This window comes from Pan troglodytes, chromosome 11, assembly GCF_028858775.2.
Source record: "Pan troglodytes isolate AG18354 chromosome 11, NHGRI_mPanTro3-v2.0_pri, whole genome shotgun sequence".
In the NCBI taxonomy this organism is placed as follows: Eukaryota; Metazoa; Chordata; class Mammalia; order Primates; family Hominidae; genus Pan; species Pan troglodytes.
In genome coordinates this window covers 43,691,854-43,711,728 of record NC_072409.2, presented here as the reverse complement: position 1 = coordinate 43,711,728, position 19,875 = coordinate 43,691,854, and the positions used below count along the sequence as shown (strand labels likewise).

At 43.2% G+C, this 19,875-nt stretch overlaps 1 protein-coding gene across 23 annotated transcripts in view; it reads left to right on the top strand.

Annotated features, from left to right (window-relative positions):
- The window catches only part of AOPEP (aminopeptidase O (putative)), a 428,322-nt gene that overhangs the window by 67,528 nt on the left and 340,919 nt on the right, over positions 1–19,875 (top strand). For all 23 annotated transcript variants that reach the window (XR_010148921.1, XR_008537134.1, XR_008537133.1 and 20 more), the window contains one exon: positions 6,544–6,789. Coding sequence is in view for 13 of the 23 variants with exons in the window: in XM_016961205.3 (XP_016816694.1) it covers positions 6,544–6,789 (246 nt within the window). In the remaining 10 variants the exon portion in view is untranslated. The remainder of the gene's footprint in view (positions 1–6,543; positions 6,790–19,875) is intronic.

The window sequence follows — 19,875 nt, the reverse complement described above, 5'->3', positions numbered from 1 at the left end:
TAGGCCATTGGATATTTACTGGCAGCCTGTCTAGATGTTCAATGGTTTCTAGCTTTGAGAGCCAAAAGAGGGAGAAGGGGGACGCTGAGAAGGTGCACAGCACATGCATCATGCTGCACTCCCAGGATTTTATACCCGGCTCAATTGTGTCATTTTTCCTATTGACAGACAGTCACTAAGTCAGTACCTTCTGGTGGAGAAAGCCCAGGGTAATGGTAGAGATGATTAGTTACTCCTTGAAAACCAGCTAAGGTATACTCCTAATGCAGATTCCTTTTGTGTTGGTTTTATTTTGTCATGCTGCTTTTACTAGTACCACAGTAACTGTGGCAGTTGGTCTTCATCTTTCAGAGATGAAGTTATGTTCTCTCTCTTCTGATGGGCATGTATTATTGCCTGCATTTTTCCTTTTTGGGCAGAAGGGAGGTAATTTCCACTTCCTGTTCAGTAGCTTGCCTATTTTGGACTGTCTTTCCTGAGCTATATGAATATCCTAGATTGCGTATTAGATTTTACTTCTGTATTCTTGAGGGAAGAAGGGAATTGTGGGCAGAAGTGACATATTCTAGTTTCATGTGGGAACTTTAATTGCATGTGAGATCCTCCTGTGCTCTCTTTCCTGCAGTAGGATCACAGAGGAGGCTTTGTTTTGTAATTGCAGGTGGTCTGAATTTCTGAGTGAGGATGACAGGTGGTCTGGAGAGTCACTTAGATCTACAGTGGACTTGGTATTAGCAAGAAGCACACTGTTTTGTGTTAAGCCACTGAAACACCAGGGTTGTTTGTTACTGCAGCATATCCTAGCCTATCCTGAATTGATACAGTAGCCATTGGTTGTTCCAAGTCAGAAACTAAGTCTTGATCTAAATATAATCTCATTTAGTCCTAAGGATAAGCCTGCAAAACAGATTGGATAGATTATTATTCCCATTTTATAGATAAGGATATTGAAGCTCAGCAACTTGTTAACATTAATGTCCCTACTAAGTAGCAATACCTGGATTTATATCCAGGCCTGACCCCAGAGAGAGGTGAGTCAGAATCTTACCTGGAGACTTTAAAAAACTGTATGTAACATTAATGCCTCACCTGGAGTCTGATCCACCTTCCCATCTGGAGAGTCACTGCCATGATTTGAGCCACCATTATTGACTGGAGTGTGTTGTGTTGGAACAGAAAACAGAAGTTGAGAGCAATGCCTTTGAGCCTGAAAGTGCCATTCTTGGTGGTTGGATATACCTCTTTGGACAAAGCCACACTTTCCTTATCTGTAGAATGAAGGCTTTGTCCATGGGTTCTCAAATTCTTGATGGTGAAGAAGTACTCTTCTCTTTTTCATCTAAGGCCTCAGCATTGATTGATTGTTAGAGGAGCTGTGCAGTTGGAAAATGTGTGCCTTTGGAAGGCTAGGGGAAGGCAAAGACAGACATTTGTTATTTTGCCTTTCTAGCCATATTCCAAAGAGATGTGGGGTTGGGGAGTGGGCAGCAGCCACTGACTCTGTGCTCTCTCCTTCCTGCTCAGAAGCAACTTAAATGGCTTCTCAGTTTTCTTGCATCCACTATTCTGAAAGGAGGAAGAAATGGTTAAATCAAATGAAGATTCTGGGAAGAGATGATGTCTAAAATTCCTGTCGGGCTTTAGGGGAAGAAGCAAGTACAACTCCTCTCTTGTCCTCCTAAATTCACCAGTTGAGGAACAGACAGAGGAGATAAAAATAAAGGTTTTATTATTGACAGAAGCTGGACTGAAGGAATACTCAGATGCATGGTCTCAGTGGGGTTTCTGAGACTCCATTTCCAAATGAGACAAATTTACCCACCCAGTTACCAGCCCAGCTGGACTGCTGCTGTCCTCTATAACACAGATGTAGAGTCCACCTGACACATGGCAGGGGCAGGCCCAAAGTGCACCCTCTGTGTGCAAGCAGATTCAAAAGAGAAAGCCTGGAATGGCCCAGCCAGTCAGGTAAGCTGGGGAGAGGTCCGGGTGCCACTCTAGGGAAGCGCGTCTTTCCATGGAACTGTGAGGACTGGTGAATGGGGTTCCTCCCATGCCCCCTTCCATGTCCAATAAACTGTGACTGAGTTTTCCCTTCCTTTATCAATATGCTTGTCCTTCAGGAATATGCTGCTGATAAAATCATAGCTTGCATTTGCTTAGTTCTGCCCTGGCTGTGCACTTCATGTGTGCTGTCTTTAGCTGTCAGAAAGTGGCTTTGTTTTCATCCATTACATGTCTGACTGCATGCAAAGTTTGCCAGCAAAGGTGCTCTGAAGTGCCAGTCACAGTGGTGTTTTTGGTTATGTTCACATCTGGTCCCTTTTGCCTTCCCCAGCACCCGTTCTACTTCAAACCTTCCTAAGACCACCAATCAAATTCATGTAAATCCAACTTTCACAGGGGCCTGCTATACCACAGGTTTTCATTTGCCTAAAGTGCTCATCTGGGTTCCAGAAATTTGGCCAAAGTGTTGGTCACTGAACTTTTATGATCAGTGTTCATGTGGGTAAAATTATAGTAAGAACATTCCCTCTTCCAGCTCCACTTTCACACATGCTCCAGCCACTCTGGGTGAGCATTTTAGTAAATACATTGATTATAAGGCTCTCAGATAAGCTGTTGAAAGTTTATTAATTTTATTCAGCTGTAGTATAACCTTCAGCCACAGAGGAATCTTTGTGTTATGTTTCTTTAACCTCTTGAGGCCTTTGTGGGGGCCATACAGTTTAAACACGACACAGAAACTTGGATAAAGTCCAAAGGAACTTAGCAAAAATGATTAAAGGCATGGAAAATGGGCACTACAAAGAAGAAAACACATTGAGACTGATTATTTGAAAGAAGAATCTGGTGGGGAACAGGTCTTCTTTAGAGTTGTAAAATATATGAAAAGTTGCTTTGATAGGAAGTACAGCATCTTTGAGTCGGTGCTGAATCTATGGAAGACTATTACTTTGTAAAAAGCACAGAATTGGCCAGGCGCGGTGGCTCATGCCATTAATCCCAGCAATTTGGGAGGCCAAGGCAGGCGGATCACGATGTCAGGAGATCGAGACCATCCTGACCAACATGGTGAAACCCCGTCTCTACTAAAAATACAAAAATTAGTTGGGCGTGGTGACGTGTGCCTGTAATCCTAGCTTACAGGAGGCTGGGGCAGGAGAATTGCTTGAACCAGGGAGTCGGAGGTTGCAGTGAGCTGAGATTGCACCACTGCACTTCAGCCTGGCAATAGAGCAAGACTCCGTCTCAAAAAAAAAAAAAAAAAGTACAGAATCCCCTGACCTCTTCAGAAACAAGGCGATTCTATGAAGAATGGCTTATGTGCTGAGTTATGGTAGAATCATAGTGCCAGAAGAAACCTTAGAAAAGATTTTCATTTGTTTATATTTTAAGTATAATTAACATACAACAAAATGTGCAGATCTTAAGTGTTCAGCTTGATGAGTTTATGATGATTGTATACAGCCTAAACCTGATAGAGAACATTCTGTCTCCACAGTAAGTTAGTAAATTCTCTCATACCTTTTTTTTTTTTGAGACAGAGTCATGCTTTGTTGCCCAGGCTGGAGTGATCTTAGCTCACTGCAACTCTGCCTCCTGGGTTCAAGTGATTCTCCTGCCTCAGTCTCCCAAGTAGCTGGGATTACAGGCATGCACCACCACACTCGGCTAATTTTTTTGTATTTTTAGTAGAGATGGGTTTTACCGTGTTGGCTAGGCTGGTCTCAAACTCCTGACCTCAAGTGATCCACCTACCTTAGCCTCCCAAAGTGCTGGGATTACAGGCATGAGCCACCGTGTCTGGCCTCTCATATCCTTTTCTAACCAATTCCTTACCTCCTCCAGCAGCCACTTTGGTGAGACTATGTTAAAGATGGGGAAAAAGAAGCCCCAGATACTGAGTTGCCTGCCTTGGTCACAAGTGAGCCAGTCTGAGAAGACAGTGAAGCCCAGGTTTCCTGATCCCTATGTGGGAACGCAGAAGTGGCTTTCCTGATGCCATTTCCGTGTCCATTTCTATGGGAGCCTTACCCTTCTCACCTGGTCAGAGCTTGATTGCCTTAAAGTCCTGCATTTTTTCCCAGGCTTTGATTACAACGGTACTAATTCACACAACTAGAATCATCTTCATCATCTGAGCTAGTGCCTTTTATGCCCAGAGAGATTCTAACTTGCCTTGTTCCTGACTGGAAAAGGATATGAGAGAACTTACCGTGGAGTCAGAATGTTGTCTATCAGGTTTAGGTTGTATACGATCACCAGAAATTCATCCGGCCAAACACTTTTGGGTGTATCTTTGGCTACCTCAGTATTCTCTAACTTTAGGGTTCTTGGTAGCAGGAAATAATCTTTCCCCATGTTATATTTAGAGAGGCCATTAGAATGACCTTTTTGCAAAATTGTGCTGTGGTAGATATAATTTAAGCTTATGCCTCAGCTTTGTCCAGAAGATGCCTGCACACTCCAGTTTCTCTGTGGTTTAACATGATCTGAAAGCTTTGCAATAGAGATTATATGAACTGAAATTACTGTAGCACATTATATACCTGTGTAAATACATGAGAAAAAGATACTGTGGTGGTTAATCAGTGGCCTTTTTCACTTTGCGAGACCTTTGACCACATTCATGCACAAGCACAGTACTTGTCATTAGGTGGGCATTGCAGCCTTTTTAGTTAAATGTTCACCAACAGGCACCTTGACTCACTCTCTCCACAAAGCAAGGTTATCAATCCAGGGACTTTGGCCAGAATTCAATGTCAAGAATTATATTCTTCATGTCATCTTATTCTGACAAGTTTTTATGGGCCTCCATCCATTTTCTTACTCTCCGTTATGGTGAAATGCCTTCAGTGCTGGAAGCTGTGTTCTATGAACCATGCTGCTAGAAGGTGAGGCTTATCTGTACCTAGCCATATTGGTCTCCTGAGCGCTGGCCTTGGGTAAGTGAAAGGTACTTCTTACATTTGGAGAGGAATTATTGTTGCATTCTGCCCATATTGGGACATGCCAGCATCTTAAGATTTTTCATTATTCACTGTGAATCAAGTGAGCACCTGTAGTTATAATTGGCTGGGTGCAGTGGCTCATGCCTATGATTCCAGCCCTTTGGGAGGCTGAGGCAGGAGGATCATTTGAAGCCAGAAGTTTGAGACCACTCTGGGTTACAAAGTGAGACCCCATCTCCAGACCCCATCTCTTAAAAAAAAAAAATGCTGGATGTGGCATGGCAACATGCCTGTAGTCCTAGCTACTCAGGAGGCTGAGGTAGGAGGATTGCTTGAGCCCAGGACTTGGAGGCTACAGCGAGCTATGACCCTGCCACTGCAGTCCAGCCTGGGCAACAGAGTGAAATCCTGTCTTAAATAATAATAGGCCGGTTGCGGTGGTTCATGCCTGTACTCCTAGCTGTTTTGGAGGCTGAGGCGGGTGGATCACCTGAGGTCAGGAGTTTGAGACCAGCCTGGCCAACATGGTAAAACCCCGTCTCTACTAAAAATACAAAATTAGCCAGGCGTGGTGGCACACACGTGTAATCCCAGCTACTCAGGAGGCTGAGTCAAGAGAATCACTTGAACCTGGGAGGTGGAAGTTGCAGTGAGCTTAAATCATGCCACTGCCCTCTAGCTTGGAAGACAGAGCTAGATTCCATCTCAAAAAAAAAAATAATAAAATAAATAATGATTAGAGGGGTTTTTCATTGTGTTTGAATAAAAGACATATTAGCAGGTGAAAAAATTGAGTACTGTTGGATGTAGGTTTGAGTAGATAAGTTCTCTTGAGTCCTGTGAGTCAGGTTCTAGGAATTCTCTTTCAGTTCCGCCTTTGATGGAATAACTGGCAGTGGTCAGATGAAGCAGGCTGGGGTCTGATCTGTTTCCTTAAAAGGCTGGCTCAGTTAAATTTGTTCTGAAAGTGGGTTGGGAAAAATACTGTATCAAAAGTGCCTCTGTATTCCTTAATAACAGCTTTTGATGGGCTGTGTAAAGAACTATTCAGTAAAATGGTTTGTGTTCTTTCGAGGAGTTTGAGCCTGTAACTTTCATTTGGTTCATGGTTCTCCCTCAGTCCAAGTCTTTTATTCTAGGTAATCCCAGAATTGGATCTTTAATTTGTGTGTACTGCTCCTTCCTTTCTGAGTTATGAATTGTCTCTAATTTGGAGATTGTTCATATGGTGATACTTGAAAACATCTAACCGAGGGCAGGAACTGTTTGTATTTTGGTGAGAAGTTTTATTGTTTGGAGTCTTTACAGGTCCCCCCACAACAAAGTTTATTCTAAAACAAGATTTTACTGCTTTCTCTTATCTTAGATTGAAGCTAGTGTGTTGATTCAAACACATGAATACGTTTTTGTCCTGTAAATTTTCACTGCTGCACAGAGCCAGTCAAGCCAAGAATTGAAATGAACAGTCTTTGCTTGTGAGTCTGTCTGAACCTCTGTCTCCTAAAAGTTGTCTACATCTGCAAGATTGCCTCACCTCCACAGCAAGAATAATAAACATGTTTTACCATTTATTTTGTGTTATTCCCAGGCATGTTGGTGTTTGCAGTCACATGGAATACCCCTGCCGCTTCCAGAATGCTTCTGCCACCACCCAGGAGATCATTCCTCATCGGGTCTTTGCCCCTGTGTGCCTCACGGGTGCCTGCCAAGAGACCCTTCTGCGGCTGATCCCTCCTTGCCTCTCAGCAGCACATTCTGTTCTGGGAACACACCCGTTCTCTCGGCTGGATGTTCTCATCGTCCCTGCCAACTTTCCAAGTCTGGGGATGGCCAGGTATGTTGTTCCATTGTGGCACTTGGGGTACATGCATTTTGGAAATTCTTTGACTATGTCTTGCTTTCCTTGAGCTCTGTCAGAGCTGTCATTTGATTAGAATGGAGGGGCTATGGTTGCTCATGCTTGGACATCTCATTGCTGCCTTGAGGGACAATTTTAATGCAGACTCCCTCATGCACGAGCCTTTGAGTGTCATGGGCTCAGTTCAGACTGTGTTGAAAAGAAAAGGCTCACATTGTTGCTGGGATTGAGAATACATAGTGCCCCCTGAGTGGTGACTGTTGGATCATGGCTGATCAGTGGCTGTTAGCTTGGATGATGACAGCATAATGCTAATGAGCCAAAGGTTATAGCATCAGGCTCTGGGCACAGTAACATGACTTGGTCCCAAGGCCACAGGCTACTCACCTAATCCTGACCAGCTGTCTTGTCCATTCTCACCACCGGTCACAAGGGCAATGACTTGAGAGACCCTGAGTCAGATAGACTGTGGATGGATCAGTGTAAATCTATCCCTACTGCTAGAAAAACAGCCCAAAGCAGATGGCTTACTGTGGGGGTTGGAGGAGGAGTCACGTGCTACTATTTTTTAACAAATGCACTTTTGCTGTTGTGTCCTGGTTTGGTTCCCTGTATTTATTTAAGCTAAAATCTATTAATTAATGCCATTGTTCAGTCATTAATGGGTATCTGTGTTCCACTGAGAAAAGATAGAGAATGTACTTGGTTATATTTCCATTTTAAAATCTTAATCATTAGCAGTGAATATGCTTGACTAAGGATGGGAAAAATAAGCTCATCAAAACATGTGACTTCAAGTTTTTCCCTATTAGTCAAGGAAATTCCTGCTGCCAATTAATTCCCATGCTTTTGAGCAGCTGTCATTTGTGGTGTTTTCCCTGAAAACTGCACACATTCTTAGTAAAACCATGAGCAGAAAAGAACTGACCAGAACATTTGCTTTTGATCTTTACTACATGTATGTACTTTAAAGACTGGCTGGCTTGCCTTAATCCTTGAGGAGGTCTGAGAAAGTCATTTAGACTGATTTTTATCCTATGTTTATGAAGATAATGGGAATGCAGGAACTAGGATAATTATATATATTTGGTTACGTGCTGCATCATATAATTGTCTTGGATGTCTATATATAGAATTTTTCTTAATGGAGGGGGGGCTTCTTTTGTCCCTTTGAAGAGTCTGCTGGCCTTAATTTAAGTAGTAGAGGTGTTGGTGAAAAAAGAGTTGTTCATTAAATGTTTCTTATTTGTACATGGGTTTGAGGGGCCCTATTTACTTGGGAGTTTTTAGCACTTCATGAGAATTGCAGTTTTTTAAGGCATGTTTGCTAGCAGTTCCAAGTTCTGGCCTGAGGGAACCAAAGGCAGAGTATTTTTCATGCACAGGATTCTGTTTTCTATAGCTCCTTCCTGACATCGGTCTGCCAAATACAGAATGAGTTGACCTGCAGGCCATTCTCTAAAGCTTCTCTTTTCAAGTTTGCATGCCCAAGCAGGTAGGCTGTGTGTTTGCTGCTTTTTGCGATATTTGAAGTGATTTAAACATGCTTAACTCTGTATTTTTAGAGTGGCAAGCCTGAGTACCATAAGACCAAATGGTCCTGGGCACAAATTTTGAAAAATATGGTGGTGATCATAACTTAGCAACAACAAGACTGCTTTTATGCTTAAAAGCAGGAGAACTGTATATTCAAAATTTGTGGTTGGTTGTCAAATACCATTTTTTTCCCTTCCTTTTAGACTGTGGAAGTAAAGTCTGCCCAGGTCTAGATGTTTTTCTGGACTTATTACCATTCCCTGGATGAGAGCTGTGGAAGGGGGATTGTGGTCTCTTCCACTGCCAGGTGGGGTGGGGAAGGGAGGTGCTCTGTTTTTCCAAACTCTGGCTTCAATTGATTCTGCTTGCTTGGCTTGACTGTGTCGGGATCCCAACACCTTGGGCCACATGCAGCTGAGTGGGGTTTATGACTCAGCTGGCTACTGGGGCCCTGCTGCTTTATTTATGGTCGAGGCTTTGCTTGAGGTTTTATAAAGCAAAGCTAGAACAAAAACGATGGTTTTGTAAGTCAACTTCATACCCTAAACAGGAATAGAGAAACCTCAAGGCTAGGAGGAGTCATCCAAAAAGACCTCCATACTGAAACCTGCCATTGTCCTCTTAGTTATAATATGCTGAGAGATCAAAGGACTTCTTGGTAAATTAAATGGCTCCTTCCCGAGTCCATATTTTATAAACATGTATGCAAGATCGTAAATTCCATACCTCTGGACTTCTTTAGTGATTAGGTCTTAATTATAATGAATACCATTTTATACCATTTCAGTATTCTTTTTTGGCAAATGATATTAAACATTCCCTCATGAACTAAAATGGGTAAATTATTAATCATGTTAAGCAGTTTCTGAGAATTTTAGATAATATAATGATTTCACTATTTTGAATATTACGTATCATAGTTTTTATTGAATAAGCTTAAAAGTCTCCTCTTTGATTCTGTTTTTGAGCTGGATTCTGATATTTCAGTGAAGTGAGGAAAAACACATTTATAAAACTTGAATGTATGATAATGACAGATCAGTTTATAAGAAGGTAAATAATACACAAATAATATTTTAGAATTTCGAATGCTTTTCAAACATGGCAGTAACTAGAACATTTATCAATACTGCTCTTCATGATTTTTGTCACCTTTTAATATAACAGGAGCCATTACTAACTGACCCCCTCCCCTACCCTGGTCCTTTTCCAAATCACTGTTCCAGGGGAAAGGGACTAATTCTTTGCTGAGAAAAATCACTAGTTTGCCTTTCAGATGCTTTCCTCAGTGGGTGTGTGTGGGCTTTCAGTTTTTGTTTCATTGTGTTTTTGCCTTCCATGAAGACTGAATCTGCCATATCAGGAACCGTAAAGTATACATTTCTTGACTTGACTACTATGATGTCTGTATGAAGATATGCATGCATTTAAAATGCATCTCTGAAGTACACACAGCTCTCTTCCTGTTGGTTTAATTAATATTCTACTGTTTTCATTGTGTCCTCGTATGTTCTCAGAGTCTCTGCTGGGGATTGACTGGCAAGCCTAGTTTCTTAATTTTGAGAAATACATGAAAGGAGCTCATCATCACACTTACACTCTCTGTTGTAACAGCAGTAACGTTAATGGAATCATATTCTAGAACCAGGCATATGACAGTTGCTTAAAAATTAACACCTTAATCTTACCTTTGTATGTGTGTATAGGAAATGCTTTGCTTCGCATTTATCTCTCAGCAGTTCACAATTACATGTCATGGCATAATTAGGTTGGCAGAACTACCTAGCTGTCGTCCAAATATGTTCTTTTTTTTCCTTGTATTTGAATTTCAAGAATCTCTTGCAACTTATTTCAGAGTGGTTTTCTGTGAAGAGCACTGAAGTTAAAAAACCATGTGCTGTGTAGTTCTGCTTCATGGCTCAGCTGTTCACATGCATCTTCACCCTTCATCCCACTGGGAAAACTGAGGGGAAAAAATGACTATAGTGTGGCCAATGACAGGTGACAGATTGTTTGAGCTTTTCCCCACCTGTTCTATACCAGATAGTCTTGATAATTTGGTTATTGTTTATTTATTCTTGCAATAAATATTTATCAAGCGTATACTGTGTGCCAGATAGTACTTATGATGCAAAGCCTACAAGGGTGAACGAGATTGAGGAGGCCTCTGTCCTTATGAAATGGACATTCTAGTCAGGGGAGAAAATTAGTGTACGTGAAACAAGTAATTAAGATGTATGCTATGAAGAAAATAAAATCAAGTAAGTGTCACAGTGGGAGAATCAATAGCATCGTTAGGGTGAGAGGGAAAAGCTTCCTTAAAGGGTGACATTTGGGCTAAGACTGAAGAATAAAAAGGAATCAGCTTTGTGACCATCTGGTGGAAAAGCACTCCGGTCCACAGGCCTCAAGGTGGGAACCACTCTCATGGGTTGGAGGAGTAGAATGAAGGCCAGGATGGTGGCAGGTCAGTGAGGTCTTAGAATGGCTTTCCTTAGCCCCGTTCTTAGTGAGCTTGGGTGCCAGGAGCAAGTGAGTCACTAAGAAATGGCAAGATTAAGTCAGGTCCATCATTCTAGGCAGACGGGTTATGGGAAGAGATCAATTTTTTTTTTTTTTTCCTTGGGACCGTAGATACCTATACCATCTCCCAACTGGCTAATGAGAACCTGATTGGCTTAGCAGCTGCTGTTCTTGAGCAGAATTCTCCATGGCTCAAGCTATCAGAACACCTGGCACCCAGACGGGCAACCGTCCCTTTGTAGAGAAGGGAGAAGTCTCAGATCACCACGTTTTCTTCCCCTGGCAGCTGTTGATTGATTCTTTGCAAGGGTTTTTGACATCGTTGGTCACAGAGAGGGAAGCTGTGTCTCATCCTAGTTTTATTTGCTCATCCTGGTTTTAAAGGTTGTTTTTTTTTTTTTTTTGAAAAAGCAACAACAACTGAATGAAAATAGGATTGACAATTAAAGACCATAGAGAAAATTATCAATTATTAAAATCTTCACAACATGCTTCACTATAAGGAAAAACTATAAAGCTCCCTATTATACAAGGCTTATTCTTAAAAGGTTTGATTGTGCAATAAAAGACTTCTGAATGTTTATACTAGTTCCTGACTATTGCATGCACAATTTTCTTAAGTACCTCAATTTGCAAATAAACGGTATGCACGTACATGCCCAAGAATGAATGTAACCAGCCTTTTCCTCCACTCCCTCCTCCCGGGTTAGACAGGGTGTTGTCCTGTTTATTCTTATCTCCCAGCCAATGTGTAATAGAATAAGCAAAACATAACATGCTGGTACAAAGGGCCTGTTGTTTTCAGCTTTCTAATTATGCTCCTTTCTGCTGGGGAAGGAAGCAGTCATAAATTTCTGTCATTATCTTAAGTAGCAAGGTTTCACAGCTTTGAGAATTTTTCTTTGTTTGTTCTTTGTTGGCTTTACTTGAATTTTTGATCCCTCAAACCAAAACCACCATACTTTTAAACAATCCTTCTTTAGATTTCAGGGGATGTGACCCCCTGATTTCAAGGCAAGATGCAGCCATAGTGATTCTTTGCCTCAGGAATCAGATTTTGAGCCTTAAATTAGTATGCCTTTCAATTCACCATGGCTGCCAACTTCTCCACTTTCTCCGATGTGCTGCATATTTTTGTTTTGTGTGTGGGTTTTGTTTCTTGTTATTGTTGTCGTTTCTTTCTCAGATTTTAATAAATTCTCAATTTTCTTTCTGCATGGATTGTTTTTTAAAAAGATGTTGAATGGGCATTTCTTTCCCCTGTTTTGCAGTATAACTCTTCTCTGCTTTTTCAAACAGGTGGGTGTGAATGATAGAAAGCAGCTCATACCATCCTTTTTTTCTGTAAAATTTTAATCCCTTGTTTACTGGCAACCCTGCTGTTGCTGTAGAGATGAACAAACAGAATGAGTTGTGAGCTGTGAGGCACATGCAAGGTGATTTATGCCCATGTGTGCTTCCCCTTTGTTGCTTTCTTTGTGTTCACTTTCTCCATTTTCTCTTTTATTTCAATTATCCTTCTTGAGAAAATTATTTGACTTTATTTGCGTCCTATGTTATAGGTAGGGGCTTTCCCCTTCTAATGTGTTCTGGTTCTTTCATTTTTGTGTTCCTGAAATAGTAACTGGTATTCATAAAGTGATGTTCTTCTGGGACTCTGAAAGCCCTTGGCCAGGATGATTTTGTTCATCTTGACAATACCACTTTGTACTAAGCAAGGTAGGTAGTGAGAATGTGTGTGTATGTTCCATTTTTTACAGAGCGGGTATTAAGAGGATATACAATGTCCCAAAGTCACTTAGAAGCAGGAAGTCAGGGAGACAAGTAAAATGGCCTCATCTTGTGATGGCTGTCAGAGTCTGGTGGTCCAGACTTAGGCAAGGCTGATGTGTAACTGTTTCTAAGGCAGTGAGTGCTTGATTTAGGGTCTCCACACAGAAACCATACTGACCCTGTGAGTGAAGATATCATTGAAGATCAGCATTCACTGTGGGCTGGCTTTGAGGCAGCCATAGAATCTGGATACCAGGCAAATTCCTGGATCACATGAGTTCTTGGGGGCCAGGCTCTCTCTTTTCTGTTGGAGCAACAGGCAGAGTGAACTCACAGCTTTTGGGTTAACTAGAATCTTCTTTTTGCCCTTAAACAGCTGTGTTGCTTGTCAGATCGAGAAGTAGCATCTTATCATCATTATACCATGATTCTTCACCCTCTGAAAGATTATGCTTAAGTGTTTGGTTTTCTTTGAACTGTTCTCCCCACACAAAGACTGACAGTCCTACCTTCAGAGAACACTGCTGGGGCCATCCTTCAAGAGAAGTTGTCAGGCCTTTGAAAGGCCTTCCTGAAGCAATCATTCCTCTACCTGCATTTGTAATCTCTCTATTGATGTCATCCTAGGTTCCTAATGTCTTCCAGTCCTTGAGCCTGAGACGGCCAGTCAGCACCACCTTGCCATTTTTTCCATTGCAAAGAAAAGGCTTTTTCCCCCGCCTTGCCACTTATTTCTTTACCGAAGCATCATTACTGAATAGAACACACACACTCCCTGGGTGAAAAAGAACAATGGAGTTCAGTGCACAAAGTTACCTAACTTGGGATATTCCCAATCTTGCAAGCTCTTTCTCCTTACACCACTACACAGAGTGAGCAAATACTACCAGCTTCTGTACTGCTGATGTATGCATGTGGTCATGGAGCTATGTAAGTATTTCTTTTAAGGGTAGATTTCTTTGAGGGAAAACACCAACTCTGGAAAGTCCTCAGGCAAAGTACAATGTGTGAACAGCTCTGCTGGAGGGAATATTGCCAAGATGCAGCTGGAGCCCACCTCTGCGCCATAGAGGCCTGTTTGCATAAAGTGGGTGAGAAATTGCCTTGTCTCTACATTTCACCCCTAATAAGTAATTGGAAGAGTGTCTCAGCCACCTTTTCTTTTTTCTTTCTTTTTTTTTTTTTTTGAGATGGAGTCTCACTCTGTTGCCCAGGCTGGAGTGCAGTGGTGCAATCTTGGCTCACTGCCACCTATGCCTCCCAGGTTTAGGCAGTTCTGCCTCAGCCTCCTGAGTAGCAGGGGCTACAGGTGCACGCTGCTTCGCCTGGCTAATTTTTTGTATTTTAATAGACACGGGGTTTCACCATGTTGCCCAGGCTGGTCGCGAACTCCTGAGCTCAGGCAGTCCACCTGCCTCGGCCTCCTGAAGTGCTGGGATTACAGGCGTGAGCCACCATGCCCAGCCTCAGCTTTTCTTTAAGAGAAGTTTAACATTATTATATTAAAATGCCACAGATGTGAGGGGGATGCCCCCTTCAAAAATGGATTACTTTTTTTAAAAAAAATTGAATACCAAGTGGGAGTTGAGGTACATTGCACAAATCTGCCCTGATTTAACCCCAGAGTGGAGCTCAGAGTAGAACATGTTATATTTCTTGGTTAACTAACCATGCTATTTATAGAGGTGACTCCTCGGAAAGTCTAGACATTGTTCCCAGAAGACAGAATGCCAAATCTGCAGTCATTGAACAAACCAAATCTGCTCCTACCTTCCCAGCTAGCTTGCTAAGAATAATCACCTCCCTGTTTCTCACCATAAAATGGAAATCTTGGAACTTCATTCTAAGAAAGTGTGAATGATATTTGGGTTCCCCAGCCAAGACTTGGGGTAGGCAAGGAGGAGGAGGTGCTCCTGTGAGCCTGGTACTACCCACCCTTGGCCTGTGCTCCTTGGAGCCCACCTTGCTAAGTTGTTGGAAACTGTGGTTGGCAGGTCCTAGTTTTTGAGTAGGTCTCCTCTAAAAGGACATCTTGAGGACCTAAGGATGGTGCTTTTCTTTGGGAATGAGCCAGCTGCAGTTTTTGCCTTTTTTCATAGATGTGCAATCTTAGAACATCCTATTGAAAGCGCAGTTGGAAAGGGGTGGATGGACAAAGCCAAGAACTCACTCGACAAACATGTATGAACGGACAGGTGTGATGAATGCTGATGATGCTGTGGCCATGAGGAAGTATAGACCTTTAGCCTAAATCTAAATTGGGAGTTTCTAAAGTTGGTTTCAAGGAAGACTAGTTTTGTGGAATGTTAATAATGTGGGAAAAGGAACTGTAGGTTAATTAGTTTAGGAAATAAATGGATTAAATAAACTTAAAAGAGATTCTTTACTGGAGGGCTTCTAAGAAAGCCTTTAATATTCTTATGATCCTGATTTAATATCCTGGTATATCTGTGCATCTTGAAGACAGAGACAGGATAAGCAGTATTCCCCCAACTGTTGTGTCGAGGGAGCCCTTTTTACAGTGAGCATTTCATGGAACCACTGTGGTTTCAAAAAAACCACCTCCTCAAAACACACTTTGGGAGATGATTCTATTCAGAAATATCTGGGAGTCCATGATACAGCTGGAGATGGAATTCGCCTTTCATTCTGTCAGTGGTGAGTGAGGACCTGACCTGCATGCGTCAGGCCTTGGGCAAGGGCTTTGCTTTACAGCAGTGAGGAAGCACAGGTCCTGCCCTCTTGGGACTCACAGTTTGGTGCAGGAGGCCCCCATGCTTTTCTGTTTATAGACCTCTTTTTGAGCAATTACCCAATTCATATATCTATATTTATTTATAAGTTATATGCATTTAGTACAATGTTAATATATTAGGTACACTATAAAACACATACACAAAATAGAAAATGTAAAAGGATGAGAAAAAAACAATTATGAAAGTAAATTCTGTCACTTTTATCCCAAAGAATTGGCACGTGCCCTGGGATCCCTTCAGCTGCCTGGGCCCTACCCTGGAGACTGACTCAGTGAATTGAGCCGCAGTCTTGGTATCTGGAAGGCTAACAGGTCTTCCCAGCTGATTGTACTGCAGGTGTTGGAGAGCAGTGTGTGTTGCCTGGGGACTGTGTGGACTGGTATCACCCAGACAGCTTGCACTGACTCCAGACCCTGCTGTCATGTCACAGGTAAGAAGGTCAGGAAGAGGCTGGAGCGTGCCGGTGAATGGGTGAGAAAGCTCCCTGGTGAGGCTTCCTGCTTTTCTGTTGCTCAGAAGGAGGCCGTGCTTCCTAGGAACTGCATCCAGTCACAGGCGGGGACTTTGGGCAAGTCACTGGGCCTCCCTGGCCTAATTTTCTTCTCTGGAAAAGTAAGGGGGTGATTTAGAATAACCCGCAGAATGTCTTAGGGCCCCTACATTTGATTTAATCGGGGTTTTTTTTTTTGTTTTTTTTTTTGAGACAGAGTCTCGCTCTGTCACCCAGGCTGTAGTGCAGTGGCGCAATCTCGGATCATTGCATACTCTACCTCCCAGGTTCAAGCGATTCTCCTGCCTCAGCCTCCTGAGTAGATGAGATTACAGGTGCACACCACCACACCTGGCTCGTTTTTGTATTTTTAATAGAGATGAGGTTTCACCATGTTGGCCAAGCTGGTCTTGAACTCCTCACCTCAAATGATCCACCCACCTCAGCCCCCCAAAGTGCTGGGATTACAGGCATCAGCCACTGCGCCTGGCCTTTAATCAGGTTTTTTATTTGAACAGGCATGGGGGTGATTCAGTTTCGTTCAGCAATTTAAAATACATGTATATTTTCTTTTTGATGTAAGAGCTAGTTAGATCATGAGGCTTGGATTTTCTTGGACTCTGTGGGCACCTAGGCAGTAGTAGGTGTTTAAATTTTAGGCCCCCAAGCAAAAGTTTCAGAAGGGGGCCTCTTTAACCCTTGTTAATTGCAAAATAAACAGATCTCAAGGGCAGGGGCCCCTTCTTTTCATAATAACTGCCTCTGTTTTGTGTGTCGTCAGTGAAAAGCATCATTTTCAAATACTCCATCAGGAGTGGGTTCCATCACTGAAGGCCTTCTTCCTTCAGCCCATCAAAGGACCTCCTCCTTTGACCCCTCAGAGTCAGTGGCTAACCTGCCCCCTACCCCTGTCACATGTCTTTAGCTTCCAGATATCTCCATTTGCAAGCTAATAAGTTGCACATACATATGTTTGAACAGTTGTCAGGCTTGTCTGCTGCTCAAACTGTGTTTTAGTTTAAAACAACAACAACAGAGAACTCAGAGCGGGGGAATGGATGAAGACATTTCAGTTGTGCCTGCAGGTGGTGTTGTTTTGACCTTGACAGTCAGTTTTAAATGACTTGTCAAGTACCAATGTGTGCTTCTGGGCACACCCACCTGGAAGATATTATGTCCCCTAGGCTTTATGTGCCCCAGCAGGCAGGCATGAGGTCCCTGGATTTTGTTTTCATTGATGGAAGGTTAATGCATGCATGGCAGAACTTTACTGAGAGGGGCGCAGCTACAAACCCTGTTTTCATTTAATTCTGATTTCTCTTCTCCCTTGGCCTTTCCCTCCCTGCCCCCAGACCTCTTCCGTCTGGGCTCTCTCCACTCCCCATCAGCCCTCCCTTCTCTACCACAGCTGCCCCCCACCACCACTTTGGCTTCAAACCATTTATCCTGGCTTTGATATCTCCTTGCAGAGCTGTAAGCAACCAGGAGATGCTGGGTCCCAGAGCTCAGCAGGGTGCACTGCCTGGTAGGGGACTGGGCCCCAGTCTCCAGGCCACTGCAGGAAATTGCACCCAGAAAGCCTGCCCAGGCCCCTGTGCCTGTCCCGGTAACCACTCAGGTGCAGCCCCCAGAGGCGGCATCTCCTCAGCTTAAGTGTTGTCTGGGGAGAACTTCTTAGGATTATTCTAACCTTTCCGATGGTCCAGGTTCATCTGTCTGAATTTTACCTGTTTAAACTTGGAGTGTCTCCCATACCCTCAAAGGCCACACATGCTTGTGCTGGCAAGTTGGGGTGAGGAGAATAAATGGACAGATGAAAGGAACCTATTGGATTCATCCTCCTGCCTACCAACACTTCGATAGTTTCAAGTTATTTGAGGGTACAATTGATGGTCCCTTATCCAGGGAACACTTCTTCTTCAGCTTCCTTGTCCAAGGAAGGAGACCTGTACTAATCAGATCATGAGGCTTGGATTTTCCTGTACTATGTTTCTAAAGGTAGAGATGAGGGAAAGGGTGCTTGTTCTTAGGACCACGTGCACATCTTCTCACTCTGTAATACTTCCTTAAACTTGGGAGGAAGTAGGCCCAGAGCTAGATATTTACTTCTCTAATGGGTAACACCACCAGCAATGTGCTCCACTGTTTGGTGGGCTTACGGGAACGTATGAAGGAGAGGGTCCCTGCCTGGCCCCTTAGATATCTTGCTGAGATCTGACTTAGAATCTAAGAGGGAGACCAGTGCTTGCCAACCTGCCCTCCCCAGAATCCGGAAGTCTTCCCAAGGCCATAGAAGTGCATCACACTGTCTCGCTCCAAGGGACTCAAACCACTTTCTCTTTATACCCCCTGCCTGAGGGGCACCTCTGTAAGGGAATCTTATTACTTACCTTTGGCACACATCCTGCCCTGGGATTTCCCAGTTAGAATGCCAAGTAGAGGAGGCTGAGAAATGTGTGGTATGAGAATGACTGGACCATGTTTCCTATCACTGGGAGGAGCCTGGTGTCAGAGAATGTAGGAGAAGCAGAGTAAGGGAGAGAAATGGCATTCACTCTGTGCCCCTGCCCTTCCTATGGGTCTCTGAGCCTTCAAATAAGGACTTTATTTGGTCAAAGCTGGTTGAGTTGAGTTTCTGTTGTTTACACCCACAGCCCTGAATAATTTACAAAGGGACACTTCCCTTTTGGTTTTACAAGCAAAAGCATCAGTTAGACCTTAGGATTGGGAAGGGGAGTCAGTGGTGTAGACCTAAAAGGAAGAAGCTGAAGCACCAAATATAATTTAAAGCATTTTATTGAGCCAAAGTGAGGATGGCTGCCTGGAAAACTCAGACCCAAGGAACCTTGGATATGAGCTCCATCCTGCCTTTGTTACAAGCAGGTTTTTAGAGGCAAAAAAAAAGGGGACAAGGAGTGGGCTGTACAAAGTGGTTTATTAGGAATTCTCTTGGGTTGTACAAAGTGGTTTATTAGGAATTCTCGTGGGTTTTAGAAATAACATTGATTAGTGATTGGCTATACGTTGTTAAGCTATAGGGTGGGTTATAGAGTCTGCTGTGGCATTATTAGGTTGATTTATAGCTACTTCTGGCAGTAGCAAACAGTTACAAGAGATGAGTGCATAGCTCAAAGGGAGGGGTAAGACGTGATTGCTCCCTCATTTTAATGTCTCTCTGGACCTGATAATCTAAAATAACTCACTTTCTTCAGATTAAAGATCTTGGTTGCTTTGAGTAAACCTGACAGTGTCTGGATTGATGAAGGTCCACCTCTGACCTTCAGATTCTTTGATGATCATACCACCTGACTTTATAGCTTTTGGGGTGTCCTCAGATATGTCTCCTCTCACAAACAAGCTCCAGGTCCTTCCACAGCCCTGCTATCACAGGCTTCCTGTAACTTCCTTCCAGACTAGCCCTGTCCTCCCCCTCACCAGCCTGTGCTAAGACCTGGAATCCTTGCTACTCAGAGAGACCTCTCTGCTCTGCCCCTCCCATGATTTTCCACCCACCAGGAAGGGCAAGCTGTGCTTTCTGCTTCCCTAAGGAGTTTCTCATGCAGGGTAATGAGTCCCAGCAGGTGCTGACAGTGGACCAGGGCCTGGGCTTCTATAGCTCTTGGCCTCTGAAGCACAGGGCAGGTGGATCCTAATGGTGAGTTGTTTGCTTGAGCTGAGCTGCAGAAATGGGTTGGAGCATGAGCAAGGGCAAGCCCCAGACAACCAAGAACATTTCATATTCTGCTCCCCATAGGATGCAATGTGAGATTGATACTCGAGGGACCTCCACCCTGGCTGTGTTCAGGCTCTTGACACTGACACAAGAAGGAATTCAAGGACAAGTTGGAAGATAAAGTACACACTCAAGAAAAGGGAGTTTGGTGTACTAAAGAGAGAGAGTCATGCACAAGGGGGGCTGGGGTTTCTATCTCTGTGGGTTTCTGAACCAAGGGGTGGAATATCTATGTTGAGCAGTGGGGTTAT